The following is a 24,844-nucleotide window of genomic DNA, read 5'->3' as shown; positions in this document are numbered from 1 at the left end:
ACTGAACCCAGGCCCATCACAAGAGCTCATGTGCTATCTCCAGCCCTATGCTGCACTTCCCTAATGGCATAACAAGTAACCTAAACAACACATCCCTTGCAGTTTTTAGTAAAACCACTTGAAATGTCAGATATTCATATAAACACATGAAGTATACAATACATATGTTTATATTAAACACTGTGTAAGTGTAGTGTGTGTGCATGGTGTGATGTGGCGCCCATGCGTACGAGGTGGGCTTTTGCATTTGTGCACATATATGGGTGTAAGGTGTCTCCCTCAGCCAGAAGCTTGGTATTTTGTCTTGACTTACTGGCTAGTGAGCTTTTGTGATTCCCTTGTCTGCCCACCGGTGCTGGAATTACATTCATGCAAATCATGCCTGGTTTTATTATTACTGTTTTTATATGAGTGTGGGCCTTTGGACTTTCGTCTTCATGCTTATGGTTCAAGTGCTCTTACCCATTGATTTGATTTGCTGTCCTCAAATATATACTTTTTAAAAAAACAAAAAATGAATTTACTAATTAGAATGTAGCTTAGTGGTAAAATTTTACTTTTTATGAAGATGCTTTAGAAGTTGAAGTAGAGGATATTTAGTTAAAATAATTTTATTCTGCCAGTCAAAATTAGTGCCACTAGATACAAATGTGCTTTTCCTAGAAAATTTGTAATATTTTTAGTTGAAAAGCTTTTATGTTGAAAAAAAATGCCGGTTTTTTTCTAGAGCCAGAAATGATACCATACAGGTTTTAGTTGGGAATCAAGAATTGTTCCTCTGCTATGATTGAAGCTCAATTGCTAAAGGTTTTTATTTTTTATGTGTTTGGGTGTATTGCCTGCATGTAAGTTTGTACCACATGTACATAGTGCTCTCAGAGGCCAGAAGAGGGCAGTGGATCCTCATCAATGTGGTTGATCATCTTGTGGGTGCTGGGAATTGAACTTGGGTTCTCCAGAAGAGCAGGCATTGTCATTTTAACCACTAAGCCATCTCTCCATCCCCATTAAATGTTTTGAGATACTGAGTTTCAAATCCTCAATTGTATAGAAAAGGGGAACTGTAGAAGTCTTTGTCCATGTAGTAATGCTCTATTATTATCTCTTACTTTTTGAATCTCTTATATTCTGCACTAAGACCATCTTGATACTTTGTGGCGTTCTAAAAAGCTGCAAGACTTTAAACTAGCCTTTTTTAAAGACTTCTTTTAATTGAATGTAAGTGTGTGGGTATGTGCATTTGAGTTAGGTGCCCATGGAGAGGACAGAGTTGTGGGAACCTAGGAACTGGAGTTTCAGGGGGTTGTGAGCTCCTGTCATGGGTGGTTGGAAATAGCATCAGGTCCTCTGCAAGAGCAGTTCATGATCTTACCACTGAGCAGTCTCTCTAGCCCCCAAATCCTTTGTTCGTTTGTTTCTTTTTCAAGATAAGGTGTCTCTGTGTAACAGCCCTAGTAGTCCTGGAACTCACACTGTAGATCAGGCTGGCCTTAAACTCATAGAGGTCCACCTGTTTCTGCCTCTGGAGTGCATGCACATGGAGCATTATTGTTACAAGTTAGGTTATCTACACTGTAAAACCTGCTTTTGGATACCAGTCATTCCTTAGGAAACCAAGTGCTGTGTTTGCCTCATTAATGAACCATTCAAAGCCTGGGAGCTTATTTTTTAATTATCCTGTCCCTATATTCAATATTGGTGTGAATGTAAATAAATCATTTAGGTAAGTACACATCTTTTAAAATTTAGGAAGTCTAACATTTCAACTTTCAAATCTAATAGATTGATATGCTGCTTAAAGAATATTTACTCTCTGGAGACATATCTGAAGCCGAGCACTGCCTGAAGGAGCTGGAAGTACCTCATTTTCACCACGAGCTGGTGTATGAAGTAAGACTGCACTTTCATACCAGAGGGTTTTCAAGGTCCTTTACACCACAGTGACCATAACATCATTACCTGTCATTTTTAGGAGCAGTTTCTCAGGAACTGATGAACAAAAATTAATTTACTCTTTTTTTGTTCAATTTTTAGGCCATTGTAATGGTTTTAGAGTCAACTGGAGAAAGCACATTCAAGATGATCTTAGATTTATTAAAATCCTTGTGGAAGTCTTCTACCATTACCATAGACCAAATGAAAAGAGTATGTATGACATTATTTGAAGTATGTTTTTACAAGGCTTATACCTCAACTATATGATTGAGTAAAGGCTATGAATTGTTAGTGGAGTTTCTTTCACTGTGTGTGCAGTACTATACCTGAAGATTTTTGACTTTTTAAAATCTTTTGGCTGTGAAACTTGTAACTATTTTTGGAAAATATCACTTCAGTCTTTTTAAGTTTGTGAGATACAATATTTTTTTCTTGTATTTAGAAAAATACATTTACATTGCATTTCTTTTCCTACTTAAAATTGTCTTGTTTTTTAAATGGTGACATTATATTATATTTTTATACAAGGTAGTAAATGTGGATGGGGAAGTAGATAGTCAGAATTTGCTCATTGTCTTAGCGCTCTTTAGGGAATTTTTAAAGAAAGCAAATTATTTTATTTTCAAGTTTCAAAATTGTTTTGCCAGTTTGTGCTCTATCAGTTTGTGGTACAGTGGTGGTTGTTTCGTGACACCATACATTTTTTTACACAGCATAACAATTGTATATGTAATTTTGTTCTAGGGTTATGAGAGAATTTACAATGAAATCCCAGATATTAATCTGGATGTCCCACACTCATACTCTGTGCTTGAGAGATTTGTGGAGGAATGTTTTCAGGCTGGAATCATTTCCAAACAGGTCCGAGATCTTTGTCCATCAAGGTACTGTATTTAAATACTATTTTCTCATTGTAAAATTATGAACAGGAGACACTTGGGGAGCTAAGGTTTTTCTTTGTCTTTTTTCTTTTTTTGGTCATTCTGTCCCAAGTGTCTTTCTTGAAGTGACTGGAAATCAAGAACCATCTACTTAAGAGTTTACGGAGAAACAAGTATGAGACTTGTTTGTCTTCTTGCAACTATGGACAGGACTAGCATAGTGTAGATGTTTACTAGGCTGTTAGTAAATGTTAAGAGAAAATTGAAGTTTACCGTAACTACTGCAAACTTTGTGTTGGCAAAGTTTTAATTCAGACTTTCTTAGACTTCAAAGGTCTAAACTTTCCTGTACTCAGTGGTGGCTTCCTTTACTTCATGTGATGGAGGGCTGACTATTGTTAGAAACTACACGTTGGAGTGATTTTCTTTGGAAGGAATTTTGTTTGTACTACTAGGATATAACTTGAAAGTAGATAAGGGCTTTTCCCCTTAAAATTAATAAGTAAGTTAAATATTTAGTTGTTGCCAAACTTAACATTTTATATACATTTTTGTTTTTTTTAAGTCTGAAAACTATAAGCTCTGAATTTTTATTTTGTGAAGAGTCTCAGAAAAACAGCTTCTAAAGTTTAGAAGCTCAGAGAGAGGCCTATTGATCTTCACTGTTTATCCCACCCTGATCTTAGTGTAGTCCTCAGCGTTCAAGAAGAGAAAGCAGATTCCTCTGAGTACCTATGGTTGCTTTTTAAGATTTTTTTAAAGCTTGTACTTAAAAGTCTGGTTATTTTTATTGGGACTTTAACTCTAGGGTCATGGGAAGAGTTTGTACAGCTGTATAGCATAATACCAAACAACTGTGACTTTTTTCTCTTAAGCTTTTGCCTTTTTGGTGTTAAGTGCACATGCCTGTGTGATCTTACATGCTTGTGCATGTTAGTTGTGGGTGCAGAGTAGGTGCTGCTCCTGCAACAAGTCTGTTTACTCTTCCTGATGTGGGCTGCTGGGCAGTTGTTCCCTTGGGAGAGTGCTGCTACAGTAGCTAGAGGAAAGCACTAAGAGAAACGCTTCAAACTGAGTCAAGAATCCCCTACGGGGCACACAGGCAAAAGAACTCAGATGCTCATGTGACTGTCTACAGATTAGAACTTTTCTGAGGGCAAGGAAAATGTAGTTACTCAGCATATTTTAGCAGTATTATTTAACATTTGTTTATTCATTTGTTGATATGGATTTGTGTGCACATACCATGGTACACATGTGGGTGTCAAAGGTCAGCTTGTGAGAGTTGATTCTGTACTTTCACTGTATGGGTCCCAGGGGTGGTCAGGCTTTGTAACAAGAGCTTTACCTGATCTGAACCACCTTGTGGCCAAACTCTGTTTTGTTAAGTTCTATTAGTTCTGTCTTCATGATTCTCATTCATATTTAAAGTCCTTATCTTCAGCTCACTTGCTTTCAGATAAGGTAATAATAAACACTAAAGTCTAAATAAAATGCCTTTATTTTCTATTTTAACTTTTATTAGTAACTCTAAGTAGATAAAGAAAGTTCATTAATAATTAAGCATTTATGTAAGCTACTCCTTCTTGCTCTTATATGATGTTTTTTAAGGCTAAGGTGTCTAGTAGGTGAAAAATACCTTTTCACAGGACTTGAAGCATGCTGGTCTTACTCTGTAAGTCTTAAGTTTAAGTCAAGGTTTAACTTTTTCATTGAATCAGATTTTTACCTGCCTTTGTTTTTGTTCTTTTTGTTACAGGGGAAGAAAGCGTTTTGTAAGTGAAGGAGATGGAGGCCGTCTTAAACCAGAGAGCTACTGAATGCAAGAACTCTTACAGTCTTAGGTGTGATAACGGCAGATCTGAACTGTAAGAGTTATTAGTGCAGGGTTTTTTTTTTTGTTGTTGTTGTTGTTGGTTTTTTTGGGGGGGTACAAGGCATTTCTGAAATTTTATAAACTTAAATTTAATGGGGATTTTTGAAGGAAGTATTTTTTTTCTTTTTCTTTTTCTTTTTCTTTTTTTTTTCCTTTGAGGGGAAATTAAAGGAGGGACAGAAGAGTAACCACTTAAGTGTGGAATACTCTGATAAGTGGAAATACTCTGATAAGCTACTTTTTCTAAGTGCCATGTTTATGACCTAATCATTCCAAGTTTTGCATTGATGTCTGACTGCCACTCCTTTCTTTTAAGGACAGTGTTTTTTGTAGTAAAATCACTGGTTTATACAAAGCTTTAGTTAGGGGTGAAGTGAAGCTACTAAGCCCCATGTTGGCTGCTGCTGTGGAAATGCTGTGCTTTGGGAGTAAACACACATAAACACACACACACACACACACACACACACACACGCACACACACGCACACACACGCACACACACACAGAGACACTTTTGTCTTAAAGAATTTTTAAAAGACGAGTTAGTCATGAGACTTTTTCATCTTTCCAGGGAACATATTGATTGGTCTTAAATATTAGACAGTTAAGTAAATGGTGGCTGGAACATCTATTTTTCTACAAAACTGGAAAAATGAACCCGGTTCTACAAGAATGTACAACAAAATAAAACATGAAGCAGTGTTGATTCTTTAGTGGGTGTATGCTTATTTTGTCGGTTGAAAACGTCCTTTAGATTTTCCGTCAAAACCTCATTAGGCCTTTTGTCCAACCCAACAGTGCAAGACACACAAACATGTTTTGTTGTTTCTTGAGACAGAGCCTTGTTATGTAGCTCTGGCTGTCCTCATAACTTCAGGTAGTCCAGGCTGGCTTCAAACTCAGGTAGTCTTGTGTCTAGTCAGTGTCCTGAGTGCTGGGAATAAAGGCATAGACCGCCATGCCTGGCTTTCAAAACAAGTGCATTGGAGCTTAGTGAATTCAAATTGTTACAAAATTATTTTTAACCTTCAAATTTTAATTAAAAGAAATAAAACAGGACTAGAGAGATTGCTAAGCAGTAGTGACCATGTGCTGCTCTGCACAGGACCCAAGGTGGATTTAATTCTAAATACCCACAGAGGGCAGCATATAGCCTCCAGTAATTAGAGGTCTCTAGGGGATCAAATCTTGTGGCTTCTATGGACACCTGCACATGGGTGACACACACAGAAACATAAAACCTTAAATTAGTGTAATAGTTGAAAAAGAACCTTTTAAGGATATACTAGGGAAATACATGTACACTTTAATCTTTTTTTACGGAACTGGAGTTTAATGAAAATTTTCTAATATATAAACAGCTCTTATCCTTAAGTTCTGTTAACATGTTTACAAAAGGACTCTCCAAGTACTTAAAGCATTACATTTATCCAAATACCAATATGTAATTATCAATAAATTACTTTAAAGAGCGATCATATTTCTAGCCTCTTTTATAAAGGCTAATTACTTAGCAAGGTTTCAAGGTCCGTGGTAATTGAAGGTGTCTAGTGACTGCAGTAAACCATTGCATTTATAATTTTCGAAATAGTTTCTTGGTTACAGGGCTAGATAGAGACTTTTAGAAAGAAAATCCTCTAGTGTTCATATTTCATGGGCTTTTAAAAGTTGATATTGCTTAGGTTTATCATTGTGATGGCTATAATAAACATTTCTAGTTTTTGTATTTGGTACTCAAGTAACTGGTTATTCTTTATATCTTACAAAAAGCTTAGTTAACTCCAGAATAGCTGAAGGTTTCTTAAAAATCAAATTTGTTACTGGTCATTGGTGGCACACGTCTTTATTCCTAGCACTTGGGAGGCAAAGGTGGGTGGATCTCTGTGAGTTCGAGGCCAGCCTAGTCTACAAAGTGAGTTCCAGAACAGCCACAGTGGTTACATAGAGAAACCCTGTCTTGCAAAACAAACAAAAAAGGAAAAAAACATTTGCTTAAGAAATCAGTTTTGTTTATTACTGCTGTCATTACGGTCAGGCTACACATCCCATTAAACATGACATGTTATATAACTGGTTAAGTTTGTTTTGGGGTAATATATAAGCCCAACAATATATTCAAGAATAGAGTTTATTTTCAGGTTTAGGTGTCTATTAGACATGACCCATAAAAGATGTATTTAATTTCTTACCTTCATAGCAATAGGCAATTTATAATCTTAAAAGCTTTTTCAAAATTCAATAAAACTTGGTTCAAAGTTTTTCTTTTTAACACAAACCAATGTTTTTAGTTCCCAAACTTTGCATTTTAGAATTATGAATGTCTAATTAATTATGTATTTTCAGCCTGTAGATGGAGAATAGTTTCTAGCTCCTGAACAGGGAAGATGGGTGTTCCCTTAAAGTGGTACTTGTCAGTGGGCTATTTGCTGGTCTTCTTTCTCTGCCGTTTCTTGTTGGCGGATTGTATCCTGTGCTGCTTGCTGCATTTTCTCCAGTTTTTCCAACGTCAAAGACTTTAAGGGTAAAAGCTTGGGTTTACACAGCACCATTGTGGTTACATCTTCCACAGACAATTGTCCTATTGATAAGAAATAAGAAATTAATTTGAGGAAGACGTCTGATGGTTTTGATTTGAAACTAGAATGTAAATCTAAAATCTTACTGTCAATGAAAAAGTTTCTGCCCCTAGACTGACAAAGCAATAATCCCACAAGCAACATAAACACTGAAGGGTCAGGAAACAAAAGCTGGACAACACAGCTGTTTGGGCCAAATGTTTAATTGTAAGAATATATACACAACACAAAAAATTTAGCAAGGTTGAATGGTTAGCTTTTATTGCTAGAGTTTGATTTTAGGTTCCTTTCCCCATATTTGCAGTCTTCCTTTGAATTGCATTTCACTGAGAATTTCACATTGTATCCTGCACTGAGAACAACAGGATTTATTGTTACAAGAAACAGTACTTAATTTGGTATCCTTTTGTTGAAAAAAGTGAGAATTTCTTTACAACCTACTCAGGAAAACACAGTATAAGCGAGTGGATGGTAAGTGAGCCATGTAACTACAGTGTTGCAGATACTCAGCCCATCACCTGGTAAGTCTCAAGAAGCCTACAACCAGGAACTTGTAGAATATACCTTGTTTTGGCAGGACCTCCCGGAACATCGACTTCACTTCTGCCATCTATAACTGCTGGATAGTGCTTTTGATCCTTCAATGAGAAATCAATTACCAAGATTAAAATTCCCAAAGAATACTACTGGAGATTATAACTGAAACCACAAGTACTACAGAGAGTAAACTATCCTATCTCACTAGTTTTCTGTGGTTCTCCTCTGAAATAAGGGCGAAGCATTTTATATGTATCTAGGTCTTATCGATATTTATTCAATAGTAACAGGAATGTTAAACATTCTAATTTATTCTATCCTAGGAAAAAAAATGATAAAACTTCAGTTTTCTTTTTGGTTTTGCGTTTTTTGTTTGTTTCTATTTTGTTTTTTGAGACAGGCTTTCTCTGTGTGGCCCTGGCTGTCCAGGAACCCTCTTTGTAGACCACCTGGCCTCAAACTCAAGAGAGATCTGCCTGCCACAGCCTCTCAAGTGCTGGGATTAATGGTGTCTAGGATTAATGCCACCACTACCTGGCATGTTTTATTTTTTTCCTTTTCTTTTTAAGAGGAAATCATTCAGTTGAGAAAAGGCATATAGTAGGTCATCTTGGTTCACAGACAGCTTCTCTCCTGAGGAGACTCTGAAACCAACATAACTACCAAATGAAACGGGGTGAGCCAGAGATGAATTAATGGTAATAGGCAACCTTTCCTAACATCCTTTTTCTTCAGTTGCTAATAGCCAGTTTCTACTTTTCAATTCCCAGCTGCGCAGCTCTAGTCTGTGAGAAAGCTACATATTGGGTAAATGAGCTATAACATGGACTGGAGTGTGTTTTAGTACAGTCCTGGTGAGATAACACACGCCAAAGGGCCAGGGTACATCTTCCTGCTAATACTGCTACACTAAGCACATGCTGCCTGCAGCCAGAGAGGCTCGTTCCAAGTCTGCATCCCAGATCACAGCTGTACCGCCCGCTCTAAGGGTTCCGGATCAAGTTGTAGAATGCTGCCTTTCCAGACAGTGCCACCCATTTAGAGATGCTTCAGTACACTGATGCAACCTTACTGTGTGTCTTTCACAATGCTACGACCAAGACTTATTGTTTATAAAGTGGTGATGCTGGCTTGGTGCCTACTTTTCCACCCACTGCAAATGAATTATAACCAAGTGAGCTGTTTTTGTTCTTGTCGTCTTGCTCCACTACTTAGACTTCCTAATAAAAGCTTCTTACTCCGCTGTCCTTCAAGTGATTATCTTCTCACTCAATTACTCTGGAATGAGGTTCCTGAGAACCTCTCTCTGCTTTGTAGAACTCCTGTCTTCAAACCTTCTTCCTGTTCCCACTCTGGTCTATCAGTGAGAGGAGATGAGGTAAGGCACGGGCCAGGAAAGCAACTCAGCACCCAGTGGAGTGTGAGGTAAGTGTGCTGTGCACAGCTCCTAATACAGCATTCCTTGTTATTTAGGCCTGAGCCTAATAACCACAGCCTTTTTATTCTAGGAGGGTTGGAAGCTGATATCAGTGATAACCCTGATTAAACTACTATAGCTACTGAACCCCCAGCCTCTCCATTAAAAACATCACAGTGAAAATACTGTGACTGCCTCAGGTACAGATCTGACATGCCACTGAAAAGGAGGGGCATTACTGATTTTGAGAAAAGAAAAGAATAATAACTGTTTTCATACCACCAAAATGCTGTCCATCGTGGTTAAGTTTTAGCTGTTTACAGAAAGCAACTCTAGCTTAAATCACTACTATTTGTTTTCCTTTGGTTTTCCCCTTTTCCACACCCACAATATAGCCTGAGGAAAATGATGACACTTGTGTTCATTCTGTTTGAGCATTGTTAGTGGAAGGGGTGTGGGGCTAAAGACTGGCAGAGTGGTTGACACTTGTGAGGGGAAGGCCAGTGCTCTTAACTGCTTAGGTGGTTTCTGCTTGCTTTAGTAGGACTGATTCTTGTTCTAGGCCCCTTAGGCCTTGACAGGAGAGAAACAGGAAGGGAAGGGCTAAAATAAGCAAGGTGGAGATCTGATGGTTAGCCAGGGTCAGGATATGCAGTTTTGATAATTAACTGCCCTGGGAGTCTATTCGAATAGAAAGGAACTTTTTTTTTTCCTCATAGCAGTCTGCTATTAGCCAAACACAAGTATTTTGTAGGGTGTAGTGTTTTGTAAAGAGTGTGGCTACTTCTAAGCACATTATCAGTGCAGATGGGATGCATACAAAACCAGAGGCTGATGGATCAAAAGAGAAATAAACATCTACTACTGAAATTGCCACGACCATTCACTAATTGAAGCCCTACCATGTGCCAGACAATGTTATCAGTGAACTTTAAAATCTTTTGCCTTTTGGAGCCTACAGCTGGGGATAAGGAAAGAGAAACAATAGAAGGCAGCTAAGTGCAGATAAAAGTTTACGTTGAATGTTGGAAGAGGGTAACCCAGTTGTAATAGGAAAATCATGATGGTTATTAAGATGGCACGTAAGCAAAGACTATTTGTGTGTGTATGTTTATGTGCTATGCCTTGGAACTGTGGACAAGTCAAAAAGCCTGTTCACTTCCAAAGTGAAAGCAGACTTACGGGCACCTCCTTCCAACCTTTGGTATAGAGCTATTTGCCAAGTCTGCTAAACCCTGCATCCTACTGAGAGCTGTCATCCCTAATACAACTACAGTAGACGTAGGAGTAGGGATGCCCACTCAACACTGCACCAAAAATGACACTGACAGCAGTCCTGAGCCCCCTTGTTCAGCAATTGGCTAAGAGTCAAATTATGGGTTATGCACAGACTGGGATACCACCTTAGACTAAAAAATGATCTAGATTGTGACTGCATATTAAGACAAAAATAATCTTACCATATTGGAACCTAGATTTTAACACTGCCAAATGCAGTGTCATTATACCATTGTTTGAAGCCCTTGGTCAGGGTAACTGGAATAGTCTGCCACTTTCTTTCCTTTTTAAAGTTTGTAATCTCTCTCAGAGAACAGATCTGATGGGCAGTGTACTCAAAATTCCGAGAAGGTATGCAACTCACCACAGTACTGGATGCCTGCAATAAATTCAAAAGAACTCACAGGAAAAGAAAACCTTTGTCAAAAGATATTTTACTGTTTTTGGAGCGTTGAAAGACTTGTCTAAGAAAGATGGCTTTTAAAATCAATCATGTATTGGACAAGTTGGAAAGAGAAGATCACCAAAATGTCCTTTTAAACTTTAAGAATGCAAGCTGTCTTCAAATTCTTCCCTGTAGATTTTTAGAGACATTTTGGAGAAACTAGATTGACCACTACATGTTTCTAAATCAACATATATTTTCCATTTGTAATAGTTAAAAGGACATTATTTCTACATACTTAACATCAATGTAAACACAGTACTTTGGTAGCTAACATTTTTTAATAAAAATGAAAAGTTCTTAGAGACTTTATATTATTTTGTCCCTAGATTTCTTTATTTCTATCACAATTTTAGTGTAACATTCTCACACTTGGTATGTTACTGATCATACTAGCATATAAGTTGGTTACAAAATGTTAATAAATTTAAATTATAACTTTAAAATACATCAACAAAGTTACTGACCACATATCTGTTATTAGGGAGACTTTTGTTTTCTCAGTAAGTTCACATATGCTTGGCAGACTATTTGGATTGTTACAGTCTGACTTCTCATTTATACAGGCAGAAGAAGTACTGAGATGGGAATGGGAAAATTTTGTTCAAGTTTTGAACTTGTTATGTATTTAAAAGTTATAGTGATCTATCAATAATTAGTTTTTGTGAACAACAAATTAGTAAAGTTTTCCTCACTGCATGTTAGGTAAGCATTTTACCAACGAGCTGGATCCTTATTGCCTACATTTCCTTGAGTAGTTTTGGAAGCAGAGCACTAAGCAGTTCCTCTTGTGAAAGCTCAATCTTAACTAATAATCCCAAGTCCCCAGTCTTAAAATGAGTTTTATTTACTTATTGTCTCTGGCAGCCAAGAGATTTTGTTCCTTGGAGCATTTCATCCTAGTAAAATTCTACATTGGCTAGAAAATCCCCCTTCCATCATTTGGCGCCTATGAAAGGAGGGGTACAGGAAATGAGACTGAGCATGATTATTTATCTACAGGGTTATTTTCTCAGAATTCAGCATCAGAGACTTCACATGCAAGTTAATGGTCTACAAGTTCATGATGCTTAGCCTTGCTTGTCTCCATCTGCCCTGATTGCCTTTAGATGTCTTGAAGCATATGTGTACCCTGGCATAAATACTCCTGATCTGTAAAGTAAATCACACTGTATTAGAGACACTAGTACATTTTCTGAGATTTTATAGTTAACTAAAATTTGAGATGTTCTATGAAGAAAAATTTTTCTTTTTAACATGAAGACTTCTTGAAACTTAAAGCATGCAATGAATCTACAGGAGAATTGAAAATGTATTATTTGCCAACTTAATTGTTCCCAGATACCAGTAAAAATACGAGCATATACAGCAGTTAAGAGAAGCATCTTGCTGGGGAGGTGGTGATGCATGCTTTTAATCCCAGCAGAGGCAGGTGGATCTCCGTGAGTTCAAGGCCAGCTTGGTCTACAGAGTGAGTTCCAGGACAGCCAGGGTTACACAGAGCCCTGTTTTGAAAATTATGTATGCAGGTACCTTAGCTTCATAATATCAGTGTTTAGTGGAAAGTCATATGTATTAACTAAGATGTTTGAACAGAGTGTGTGTGTGTAAATATTTCTTTACCTCAAAAGGCAATTTTAGAATTAGTTTGGGTGCAGCCAAAAACCAGGTAGGAAAACTTGAATTACCCTACCTCCCATTCATCCCACAATATGTAAGGGCAAACTGTAAAATACTACGAAAAAGTAATCATGTCTAAGATTATGTAGTTGTTCAATAAGGGACTTGGACTCTCATCTGCCATAATTCATTACCTGGCCCTCTTTTCAGTTTTCTCTATGCTACACCTGGGCAAATAGCTTGGAGGCCCATCGAAAGGACACAAACATTTAACATACGAGACAAGAGACTACAATGAGCAGAAACGAGTTAAGACTGAAGTAATACACTCTTTACAATCTGCTGGAATGGGCATGGGTAGCTTTGAAGCCATTAATTACAATTAGAAAGTCAGGTAAAAATGAGTCAGGAAGTCTCAGGAATGTGTACATGTTTACAAATGGAAAGTCAAATAGTATACTTTTTTCTCTCTTTAGCAACTGTCACAGACAATATATGTAGCACGTGAGTGATCTTTCTTAATTTGTAGATGGGGGGGTATTTTAGTTGTCTCTTTTGATACCACCCTGAAAACAGCATTAGGAAGGCAAACTTTTTGACTATGGGTTTTATTTACAGAGTTTTTTTCCAGTGCTGGCGATCAACTCAGGGTCTTGCATATGATAAGCAAGTGCTCTATCATGGAGCCTCAGCCCTAAGTATTATGTTTTAAAAGAATGTGCGACCAGAGCTGTTATATTCTGAGCAGATATGCAATATGTTAAATAGCTAAACAGGTCTATAGGCTCTAGGTCATATCTTTGTCTAGTTATCTGGAAAATGCAAGTTGTGGTCACAAAAGTGGTAAATAAAATGGGGAATGGATTATTAAGATCTAACTCCAGTTCCATGAATATGAATTAGAAAATCAAAATCAAGAGCCGGGGCAGGCTATGGATCCATTTTTAGATTGTTCTAGCTCACAGGAATAGCCGGTTTTGTGCCAGGAGCCATCCCCACAGACAAATGTCTTTTCCCTAATCGGTGCTCACCACTCCTGACTGTCACTTGGTCTTCACCATCACACTTTCCCTATAGTAAATGAACTCATCAGCTTATGCTAATTATATAAAACCCATCTCTAAAGTAAGAAATGAGTAATTTAGGAAGTCCACGTGTTTTAAACAGGTGATGAGAACAAAAGCTTGCATAAAAAAATCTAAATTTTTTTTCTACTAGTAATCTATTTACATTTATACTTTAAGAGGGGAACAGAGTTGTACTCTATGGTGATTAGCTAGCTGGTTTTGCTCTGTTTCAGGCATATAATTTAAAAAGATACTGAAGTTATACTGATAGATAACTTAGCTGTCTGACCCTGAATACATTTCTTAACCATTATGCAGCTTGGTTTCCTCATATAAAGCATTTATCAATATCTATCCAAAGTGAAAGCTCCAAGTAAAGAGAAGATATGAAAATGCCTAGAAATTCAGTATAGTTTATTCTGTTCGGTCAAGTTTTCATGTCATGTTGAACTTGCTCTACACTGCCATTAAGGAATGTTTAAGTTCAAAGACCTTTGAATCTATATAGACACTGTATTACCTATAAATAAGATGGCATGATCTACTTAAAGTGTTTTTCTTTAAACACTTTTTTATTTATTTAAATTTAAAGCAGCTTGCATTGCCAAATTGTATCTGTAAATGTTTTTGAATGTGTGATTAAACAGATATATTTCATATTATATGTAACTCAAAGGTTGAATCATGGTGAGGTTTTAAGTGAGCAGTGCAGAGTAGAAACCTACACAAGACTGTAACCAAGGGAACAGATCTGTGGTATGTTAAAAATCCATCTTGAATCTTTGACAGAGATGACAAGCGACTTGATTCTTACCAAGAGAAGCAATAGTGGTGCTTTTTAAAGCATTTTGAGACTCTTTAAACAAAGTCCTAATGTTTTTATGTAAGAAATATGGACACCACAAAGCTGGAGCCCTATAGTCCTGATCTCATTTTTTATCTGATCTGCTTGATATTTAAAAAGTATCTGAGCCAGTTTGAAACCCTGTAGATTTGACTTAAATCCAAATTCTAGCTGTATTTGGCAGTATCTGCTAAACGTGCTCTCAGATTCTCAGTGCTTCCTATCCCCATTGCTTCTCCCCTTATCAGTCCCATTGTTAAGCACACCTGACATTCTGGCACTGCCTTGCAGTAAAATGCAGAACCACTGCACTGTATTACATACCAAGTCGTGCAGTGGTTGATGCTTGGTTGGCTTTTTCAGGTGCAAACTTGTCTTTAATGTCTGTGCTGTCTCTCCAACCTCCTCTCCCCTCCTGAGACAGGATCTGAATGCAGTTGCTTAGGATGCCTGGGCTCAAGTGATCCCCTGCTTCATCCTCCAGTGTAGGTGGTAGCACTAGTGACAACACTGGAACTGGCTTACTAGGCACTAAGATTCAAATCCTAGACATTGAAGCACCAGAAGCAAGACTATATAAAGGATATTCATTGTTAAAGCTTTTACAGTAAACTCTTTTGTGATATTCATTAAGTTAGCTCTTTTAAAGTAAACTCAATTGGACTGGTTCAGGTTTAAGTGGGCATGGCATAGGATTGTAGTAACAATAACAAAAATTATCCTCTTTCATTCAAAGGTTGAGATTGAATGATAGAGGAAATTTCAAAAGCATAGATTTTGGAAGGATGGGGGCGGGGCAGTACAGGGGATTAAGTTTAGGGTCCTTTGTATACTAGCCATGCATTCACCACTGAGCTACACCTCCAGTTCCATATGGATTGTCTAGTGTAAGGAAAAGGAGACTGGTTCCCAGCAGATATAACGTAGGATCCTACACCTAGTTTTCCTCAAGCATTGCCCATATGCCAATGGAATATGGACTGATACCATTCATGTGCAGAAGCCAACTGACATCAGACATCAGACAGCTGGAGACATAGTAGATTCTACTCTGCTTTGCTAGCTGGCGTCTGCTAGTATACATGTGTTGCAACATGCTCAATTTGGCTAATTAACTCAGACTCACGTTACTAAAATGTGTGATGTTTAGTTTCTGAAATGTACTGAAGCCTCAGAACAGGAACTGATCATGGGATATGGATGATGTCATAGATACTGGGAGACTCCAATAGCATATACTACTTTTAAGTTCATATTCACGTCCTGTAAAATACTGTTCTCTATTAACCATTAGCTTTGTGAAAAAGTTAACATCTGAGATAACTGGTTAGCTATTTCCGTAGTATGTAAGGAAAGAGAATTATTTGATAGTTTACATTGTTTTGTAAAGCTCATTTCTCAAATCTCACATTTTGTGCTTAAAAATCTTCTTTTATATTAAAAATGTACACTTTTTTCTAAAGTCCTCCAGAATCAATGAATTGGAATCTTTTATGTTTTTGACATTAAACTTGGGGAACTGTCTCTCTCATTGACCTTTAAATATTTGATGTCCAATATGTAACTAAATTATACTGCTTTAGAAATTAATAATAATGACCATATTCTGAGCACATTCCATGTGCTATGAGGCAAGCTAAAGTAATATTTAGTTTAACGTAATATTTTAATCTAATTTAGTTTTAAATGGCCCATAGATACTTAGCAAGTGAATGGTCATATTTCTGAAACCCAGCTCTGATTCTAAAACCTGTTCTTAACTAGTATATTATTTAGCTTTCTTGAATCTTGTACTAAGTTAAAATTGTTTCACAATCATATATGAGGGCACTTCCTCCTATATAAAGAAAGCAACTATTGAAACATGCTATTTTAACTGTCAGTATTATAGTTAAAAGCACTCTTCACTAACCTAAGAGACTTCTTTTTACTTTCAAGGTGAAAAATTAAGTGTAGGGTAATAGGGATACATGAGCTTTGCATTCCTAAGTTTTCCTCTTGTGATTATAAACTAAATTCCACAGTTCTCTGTCTACCAGGCAGAGAATGTTCTTAATGAACCAAGTGTTAAGTATAATCTTGATTTTGCAATTTTTAATAAGCAATGCTTACTACTAGAAAGCTATCATAGAAACAACAGGACCAATTAGATCTTGCAGAAGAATTTCAGGGAGAAAATAACATCACCTAAATTGGATTGTGGCCAGATGGACAACAGTTGCTGTGGTATCTGCTGTGATAACATCAAGATTCATGCATTTGAATTACAGAGCTACACATCTTTCAGCAGCCGTCTGCAGGGTGCCAGGACTTGAAAGTCAAGAAACTATGCTGACATCAGTATACTTTACTGTATATGTCATTGCCAAGTAGCAACATTTATTAAAGTGAGACATTCTATATTGCCCAGCTCAGGATACTAGTAAATACTCTATATAGACAGGAAAATAAAATGCCAAACCCTTGGTGTGTTAAATGGGATGAACTTCGTTAGTAACACATGGCAAGGGTACATGTAGTTGCATTTGAGAAGACAACTGGAAAAATAAGTACAAATATATATATATATGTATGTATGTATAGTCTCTCTTTTTTATTTATTTTTATGTGCATTGGTGTTGGGTCCTGGAACTGGAATTACAGACAGTTTGGAGTTGCCATGTGGGTGCTGGGAATTGAACCCAGGTTCTCTGAAAGAGCAGCCAATGTTGTTAACTACTGAGCTGTCTCTCCAGCCCCAAGAAAGAATCTTAAATAAACCTCTGGTCTGACTTTTAATTCACATGAAGTAAGGAAAGGAATCCTTTTTCAACAATACCTCTGGGTTGACCTCTTCAAAATGTCAGTGTCACAGAGGGGAAGAATTTGGGGACAGTTCTAAAGTTAAGAAGTGGTAATGCTCATGTATAATTCAACACTTTTGGATAGGATTTTGAGTTGTACATCCTCTTCTATAAGTTACAAAATTGCTGTTTTTCTTGGTTGTAATGATACTGTATTTCCCAGTTTCTCTACTTCAAAATTCTTGGGAAATCTTAGGGGTGGGGCCTATCAGCAGACCTAGAGCCTATTTTTAAGTAGTATAAGGTGTGAATGCCAGGAGGACAGATGGGAACATAGTAAAGTGCTGACACTTTCTGCGCAGGTCAATGGCGTATGACTGCACAGCCCTGGGCTCTTCTCCTTCCCCCTCCATCCTTTTTGAGATAGGATTCCACTGTGTATCCTGGTGGCTTTGAACTTGAAATTCTCTGCTTCAGCCTCCTGAGGGCATCACACCGAACTCTTTTAGCTTTGTAATGTCTGCACATTTTCACAATAAAACATATGGGAGGTGCTTATGTTGGGAGGGGTTCAGAAGACCTCAGAAAACACTGAATACCAAGGGCTGTGCTCTTTCTGGTGCAGTGGAGACGAGTAAAACTCCTGGGAGTGTCTCAGACTTCCAGGACGCAGCTAATGATGCAACATTTTGTCACAGTGCAGAGCAGGTGAACCCCACACGCACCATTTTGTTCAGGCATAAGCATAGTCAAGAAGTTAAAAATATGTGAGCAGCTGATACATTAGTGACAATTATAAGATATGCTAGAAGCGCTATGTAAGCCTGGAGAAAACCACTTCCTGTTGGAGAGAATTTGGAAACACATCTCCAAGGACTACAGAATCATGACACAAAATTACAAAAGGTGACATCAGACTAAATAACCTCACAACAGGCAAGGCCGCTTCATTTTTGCCTGGGACATAGGTAGAGAAGGTTAGGTAAACGCAATTCTTAATTTACCTGAAAATTGTTTTTTTTTTCAGTTTTAGGTATTCAATCTGTAAATACTAGAACAATTGACTTCTTGAGTCAAAAAGCCCACAGAAGCAACTGCATGTTAAGTGTTCTTTGAAAGGATATTCACAAGCATTAAGCTGTTCGATAAATCGTAGACACCCACGACTACTCCAGTACACCCTTACAAAGAGTCCAGAAAGGGGAGGCGGGGCAAAAAGGTTAGAAAAATCAGAAGGTGAAAAAAAACAAACAAAAACTGGCGGTGGGAAGACCCTGCTTTGCTGGCTGACTAGGGATTCTTTGACAGTTGGGGTGAAAATCACTCCTTTTTGTCCCTGGAGTCCACAGTCTCTAAAGGTCAGGGGCACTGAGCTCCCTAGGACCTCGAGGGGGCGTGGTCGGGAGCTCCGCCGAGCGCAGGCGGGGGCTCGGGCTCCTGGGTCGGCTTCGGGGCCAGCCCAGGCGGCGGCTCGGGCAGCCTCGCCCTACGGGGAACCTCAGAGGGGCGGAGGGAGGGCTGGCCACCGCCCCGGCAGCCGGAAAGAAACCCTCCGCCAGCGGAAGCGGCCCTGGGCCCTGCGGGTCTTCTCCGAGCGCTCCCTGGGCGGCTCACCCGGCCTGGCCGGCCCGCCGCTGGGCGCCGCGCCGCGCTCACCCCACCCGCCAGCGCTGGCAGAGGGGGCGCCCCTGGGGCGCGGCGGGGCGACTACTCCCCACCGCCTGGCCGTGACCCTACTAGGAAGTGCCTGGCGCGACTTCCGGCGCGAGGGAGTTTTGAAGCTCTGAGCTCTTTCTTCTGGGTAAGTGATCGGGCGTCCCGGAGAAGGTCCCGGAGGCCACCCTGCGGTCCCCGCGTCCAATCTGACTCGCCCAGCCTGGACGGTTAGCTCGCCTCTTCCGTGGGCGCACTTACCGGTTCCTTCTTCCTTCCTTCCTTCCCTGACGATTCCGCTGTTGCCCGGGGTAACGGGGACCGGATGGAGGAAACGCGGCGACGTCGAACGGGAGACAGGAAACGCCTCCTGCCATTATCAATGATGGCTGCCGGGACTTCGACCGTAACTTCCGCCTGGGAGTCGCTTCTCTGCCCGGCCGGAGGCTTTCTCTTTGGCTGAGCGAGGCAGCGGCGCCCAGTGGGCGGGAGACCGCGCACAGCCGCGGAGGGGAGGAAAAGGGCGGGGAGAGGGAAGCTGGCACCAACGTCCCCCTCCGATTGGACGGCTGCGTAGGCTCCGGCTCCGCCCCTCCGCCCTCCCCAGCAAATACCGGGCTTGCTCGGGAGGGCCGGGGCGGGGCGATCGGAGCCGGAGTGTGTGGAGGGGCGGGGCGAGTGGGGGAGGGGCGGGGGGGCGGTGGCAGGGGAGCGTCGCTGTGGGAGCGGAGGCCGAGGAGGAGGAGGAGGAGGAGGAGGAAGGAGGTGAGCTGGGATGGTGGAGTCCGGGCTCCAGACGGCGACCTGGGGCGGGAGAGGCGGAGGGCGCCTTCGGGTCAGCGCCGCCGCCTTCCTGCTCGCCGGGCGGTCCGGCTGGCTGTCGGTAGGGGGGAGGCCCCGCGCGCCCTGACAGGCGCGAGTCTCCGGGGCCGGGCGAGGCCTGACGGTCCGGGCCCTGGGAGGCGCCGCGGCCGCTTTCCGGGGCTCCACGGCCCGGGTCCTCGGGTCCACGGAGCCGCTGCCCGCACGGGGCCAGCGGGCGGGGCGCCGAGAGCCGCCGGCCGCCCCTGACAGCGCCGGGCCGGGCCTACTGGCGGAGAGGGCGGCTGGGACAGCGCCGGAGCTCGGGCGCGGGCCCGGGGCGGACGGTCAGTCGCGTTCGGGCTGCTCGGCACGGGGCGCCGCCCGGCCTGGGCTGCGGGCTGCCCCGGGGGTCTGGGGACGGTCGGCGCCGGGCGGGCGGGCGGGCGGGCGCGGCTGCGGGGCCGTGCGGCCGTGGGGTGGGGTCTCTGCGCCTCCACCCACAGCCCCGGGCGCTGGGCGGTCCCGCTTCCCACAGACCCTGCGTGGAGAGCGGCGAATTGGCTTCTGGTGTGTTGCCCGCTGGAAGGAGTTGTGGCGGCCGAGACCGCCCTGCTAAACATGCCCGATGGCAGTCTCCGCGCTGGCTCCGAGGGCTGGAGGAAAAGTAGTGGAACTCCCCGCCCCCAGCTCGCAACGCCCGAGGCTGCAGGGCAAAACGATTTTCCCCCAGCCCCTCGGTATCCATTGTTTTGTGCCATCCCCTCCCCCCCCAGTGCCTAGGTAGAAGAATAAGTACTCCAAAGCCCTAATTTGCCCGCCTCTCCCCCTTTCCCACACCCCTCCCCGCTCTGTCTTTCCCCCATTCCCTTTCAGAGGGTCTGCGTTCGCTGTGCCAGTAGAGGTTTACAAACAGGTGGAATGCTTGTCTATTCGGGAATTGCCGGGGAGACGCTTTGGGGTCTTTCCATCCCATCTCACCTTTACGCTTGCACGTTTGGTTTCCTTTCTGTTGGCTTGTATAAAAGAGGAAACCCTGGTTTTGTGGCGTACACCATCATATTTTTGAGGACTCTAGGGATGTTAAAGTGAAAATTAGGTTGTGTGGTACAGTGGTCTCCAGCATTATGATTAAGCTCTAAGCTTACACACCTGTGTAATCTTGTACACCCTTCATAGATGTCAGAAGTTCCAGCATCTTCTCAGAGGGATTGCCGAATCAAAAAGCTTGGGTTGCTGAGTTTCAGAATCCTAGGGTATTCTTGTGCAACCAAGTGTTTTAGTCATCAGCACTGACAGACTTTTAATTTTAAAGACCTGGCTTTGTTAGTGCACTCTTAGTCTTTATTGTCACCCTCCTTGGCATGGCCTTTATAACTGTTCTTTACTGTGTATTTTAAGAGATTTAGAGATTTAGCTACTCACAATTTGTAATATTCAGTAAGTCTACAAATATAAAAAATGTTTTTCATATGACTGTTACAGATTTTAGATAAATACTAAATATTTAATCATTTTTCACATGGAGCTTTGAGTGCTTAAAAAGTATTTAAATACAAAGCCTTTTAAATGTATTAAGACAAAGTACTTCTATGTTAGTTTGAATATGCAATTGCAAAGACAAAAATAAGTTTTTTTCCCCAAGGTTTATACCTTTCAAAGGATTAACTGTAACATAAAGCTCTCATAACATCACACTCCTGAATCTCAGTTTGGGGTTGTGGTCTTGGCCTCACTTTCAGAGTGTACTTTCCCAAGATGCTTATTCAGTTTCTGAAGAAACTTTGTCAAGTTGGCATTTGTTTTATGATATGTCATTGTTTAATCTCTCATTATTCAGAAATTAGTATGGGTTGAAAAGTGGTATAAAAAGATACATTAATAGTTTGAACCTGGATTACTTTTTTTTTAAGATGTCATAATCAGAAAGTAGATCAGAGCTGTTTTTGGTGATTGTAGCAAGTGCCAATCCTAAATCATCATGTGAACAACATTTGAAGCACTTTATGTTTGAATAGGAACACAAAATTATATTTTTGATATGCTTGCAGCAATTCTTTTAAAAATATTATCACATTGGGCCAAGGATGTAGTTCAGTGGTAGAGTGTTTGCCTGTGTTTGATTTTCTTAGCTCTTAAATAAATAAATTAAAAAAATAATAACTGCTCCTTATGTGACTTGGGACAGGATATAAAGGCTCTTCCTCTCCCAGATATAAGCTAGAAAAGTTCTAGATGAAATGATTTCATGGTAGCTTCTGAAGAGTTGCTGTGATATAAATATACTTATTTTTATGTATATGAGTTTTGCTTGACTATGTCTGTAGTATATACATACTTGGCAGAGACCAGAAGACTCAGATCCCCTAAAACTGGAGTTCCAGAAGATTTTGAGTGGCCATGTGAGTGCTGGGAATGAAACCTGGATCCTCTGGAAGAGCATCTAGTGCTCTTAACTGCTGAGATGTCGCTCCAGCCCCAAGTGTACATTTTTTCCCCGATTACCCATATCAATTGTGAATAAAATTGGGATGTTTTGTGCAAGTAGCCAAACTTCAGTCATACTTGTTTTTAAAATATGCTGACTTATCAGTATTTCTTGTATATTATTTCTGAAAGGCTAGTGTTTTTAAAAAGGTAACCCACATATAAAAACTCTCAGCATTTTAGAACAGAACAAAAGCTAGACCTTGCATGTGTTAGATGGAAGGGCATTAGTATTTGGAGGGTGAAGATTAAATGAAAAAGTGTCTCTGAGGTTCAGTTGCTCTGCTCTTCATGTGTCTTCATATATGAAGGGATACAAAAATCTTTATTTTAACCAAGATGGAATTCAAACCAAAAAAGCAACCTAACAAGTAAGTTGCTTCAGTGAGTTTTGAGGTTTATAGCTTAGACTTGGTGTAAGACTTCTTGTTTACAAAAGGGAGGGAGTTTAGATATTAGTGTTAGATGATGAGTGAACGGGTAAATATGTTTGTTGTAAATGAATTGACATTGGCTTTGTAATTTAGCAGTAGAATAATATGTAAGGTGATACTTGAAATGAGTCATGTAAATAATTAGGTTGGTAGATAATTGATTTCTTGTTAGACTTACCATACTTCATGCATTATATATTTTGTATTACACATTTTGTAATTTATGGCTAGTGAACTAAAGCATGAACATAAGTATGCTAATCTTACATTTTTAACTGCTTAGTCTTCAAATGCATGCTACACCAAATCAAAGCTGTGCCCCATAGATCTTTTTAAAAGCATTTTCTCTTAATGAAGTAAACTTCCAGTATTATTTACTTGTCTAATCTTGCTTTTTAAAATGTGAAGTTTCATAAGTTACAAGGTACTTGTAGTGTGCTTCAACTTGGCATGCTGCAGAGTATCTGAAATGTGCTTGTTAATCAGTGCAGAATGAAGAAAACATTTGTTAAATCTGAAAAAAATGTGTTTTAAAGTAGGCATCTATTTTAAGTTAAAATAGTTTTTATTTGATGCATTCTCCTTGTCCTCAGTATTTTAGCAAAGTTGGAACACATAAAAAGAGTGTCACAAGCATTCTTAAGCTTCTGCATGGGAGCATGTGTTTCTTAAGCAAGTATGTAGTTCTCATTGTCAGGGTTGAAAGAAAACCAATTAGATTTCATGCCCTCTCATTACACCTTAGGACGGTCAGAAATGGTAACAAAAGACATTGCATTCTGTACAAGAAGGGATTCTTTATAGGGAAGAATGAGCATACTGCTTGTATCTAAGCCATTAAGGGAGATTTTAAAAATGTGAAATCAGCTCATTAAATATACCTGAGAATTTTTTTGACTGGTCTCTGTGATATCTTTATAGCCTATGAATTTTTACTGCTTCAGTATGTTATTTATTCTCCATTGCTATTTAAAGAGCTCCCATTTTAGTTACATGATTTTATACCTGATAAACCTTTTATTTGGATCTGGGGAGATGTATCAGTAGGTAAAATACTTGCTGTGCAAGTGTGAGGAAGTGAGTTCGGGTCCCCAGCGCTAACTGGGGGAGGCTGAGAATGGTGGGTCCTGCGTGCTTGCTCCAAGATAGTCTACCTGAAGTAGTGAGCTCTAGGCGTGCTGAGAGAACCTCTCTTAAAAAAAAGTTTGAGAATGAAAGAGGAAAGAGGAAGACACACACAAACACACCAGCACACACATGCCAAAGGATCCTTCCTCTCCCCACTCACATCTTTTTGTGACACAGTCTTATTTACATGGCCCAAGCTAGCCTCTAGACTGGTTTCTGCAGCTCAACCCTCGTGCTTCAGTGTCCTGAGTGCTGGCACTGTAGGGAGTGCCACCATGCTATGTCCTTTTGAATTTTTTTCTAATGTTCTAGAGGTAATGAGTGAATGACTTGTTCTGACACAATTAAGTTTCAGAGTTTGAAATGAATTTTATCAGTTAATGTTCAGGGTTTCTAGTTTTGTGGTTCTTGTATTGTCCACTTTGCTTTCAAGCCATTCTTAGTCGCACAGTCTTTTAACTTCTCTATTCTGCTAGGCAGTTCTTAATGGTTACAGTTTGCATACGGCATGCTTGTCTTAGGTGCTATAATGCAGAGGCAAGTACCAGACAAGTCACTTACACAGCTGTATCCTGACAAACACAGGCAGTCTGTCTTGTTGTCATCTGAGTTTGTCTCTCACAGACTGCCACTGGCAGTACTCACTGGAGGACATGCCCTGTGTGGGATAGAGGGTAGAAAAAGAACAAGGCTTAGACAGTAGGTCCATCTTGAAAATGATGAGGACTAGCTGTTTGGATTCCAGTAATGTTTTATGTGAGGTGTATGTGTATACAGACAGTGTGCGTGTGTGAAGGTCAGACGACGACCTGCCCCCCAGTTGGTTCTCCCTTCCACCATGTGGGTCCCTGGATGTACCTCAGACACTGTGGCCACCTGCTTTAACCCACTCAACCTGGTATGCCATCCAATATTTTAAGCCCTACTGTAGATTTTCATTATAATTCATATTTATAGTGGCGTTTCTTATGTACCTAATAGATTTTGGACCCTGAACTATAGACCTGTATTAATGTTAAAGGATATTTAAATTATTGCTTAAAACTTTACCTAAGTGAATTTTTGATTAATATTCTAATG

The 24,844-nt window shown here is 40.2% G+C and overlaps 3 protein-coding genes and 1 long non-coding RNA gene across 8 annotated transcripts in view; 3 read left to right on the top strand and 1 right to left on the bottom strand.

Moving 5' to 3' along the window:
- Positions 1-5,407, top strand: part of Pdcd4 (programmed cell death 4) — a 29,992-nt gene extending 24,585 nt beyond the window's left edge. For 2 of the 3 annotated variants that reach the window (XM_013116415.3, XM_040742834.1), the window contains exons 9-12: positions 1,783-1,890; positions 2,035-2,145; positions 2,680-2,819; positions 4,576-5,407. In XM_013116415.3, the coding sequence (XP_012971869.1) occupies positions 1,783-1,890; positions 2,035-2,145; positions 2,680-2,819; positions 4,576-4,636 (420 nt within the window). In that variant the 3' untranslated portion in view covers positions 4,637-5,407. The remainder of the gene's footprint in view (positions 1-1,782; positions 1,891-2,034; positions 2,146-2,679; positions 2,820-4,575) is intronic. The other variant, XM_005063457.4, reaches the window with a different exon arrangement.
- A 1,279-nt stretch (positions 5,408-6,686) lies between these two features.
- Bbip1 (BBSome interacting protein 1) lies at positions 6,687-19,314 on the bottom strand. Of its 3 annotated transcripts, XM_040742845.1 has the most exons (4): positions 19,176-19,303; positions 10,867-10,881; positions 7,835-7,908; positions 6,687-7,272 (listed from the first exon to the last, which is right to left on the bottom strand). In XM_040742845.1, exons 3-4 carry the CDS (start codon positions 7,878-7,880, stop codon positions 7,106-7,108), a joined length of 213 nt encoding a protein of 70 aa, XP_040598779.1. In that variant the 5' UTR covers positions 7,881-7,908; positions 10,867-10,881; positions 19,176-19,303; the 3' UTR covers positions 6,687-7,105. The 3 variants fall into 3 exon arrangements, with proteins under 3 accessions (XP_040598779.1, XP_005063202.1, XP_040598785.1); XM_005063145.4 differs by lacking the exon at positions 10,867-10,881 and having other exon boundaries at positions 19,176-19,314; XM_040742851.1 differs by lacking the exons at positions 10,867-10,881; positions 19,176-19,303 and adding an exon at positions 10,685-10,810.
- Positions 8,257-11,259, top strand: LOC121139321. The gene is made up of 2 exons (XR_005876254.1): positions 8,257-9,232; positions 10,813-11,259. It is a non-coding gene; the product is annotated as an uncharacterized LOC121139321 (long non-coding RNA).
- Shoc2 (SHOC2 leucine rich repeat scaffold protein) overlaps positions 18,815-24,844 on the top strand; it is a 69,898-nt gene continuing 63,868 nt past the window's right edge. The window contains 1 exon segment of the mRNA XM_040742823.1: positions 18,815-19,062. The gene's annotated coding sequence lies outside the window, so the exon portion shown is untranslated.

This window comes from Mesocricetus auratus, unplaced genomic scaffold (assembly GCF_017639785.1).
Source record: "Mesocricetus auratus isolate SY011 unplaced genomic scaffold, BCM_Maur_2.0 Super-Scaffold_4256, whole genome shotgun sequence".
Lineage (NCBI taxonomy): Eukaryota > Metazoa > Chordata > Mammalia > Rodentia > Cricetidae > Mesocricetus > Mesocricetus auratus.
The sequence above is the reverse complement of the archived record's forward strand: the minus strand, read 5'-3'. Positions and strand labels throughout refer to the sequence as shown.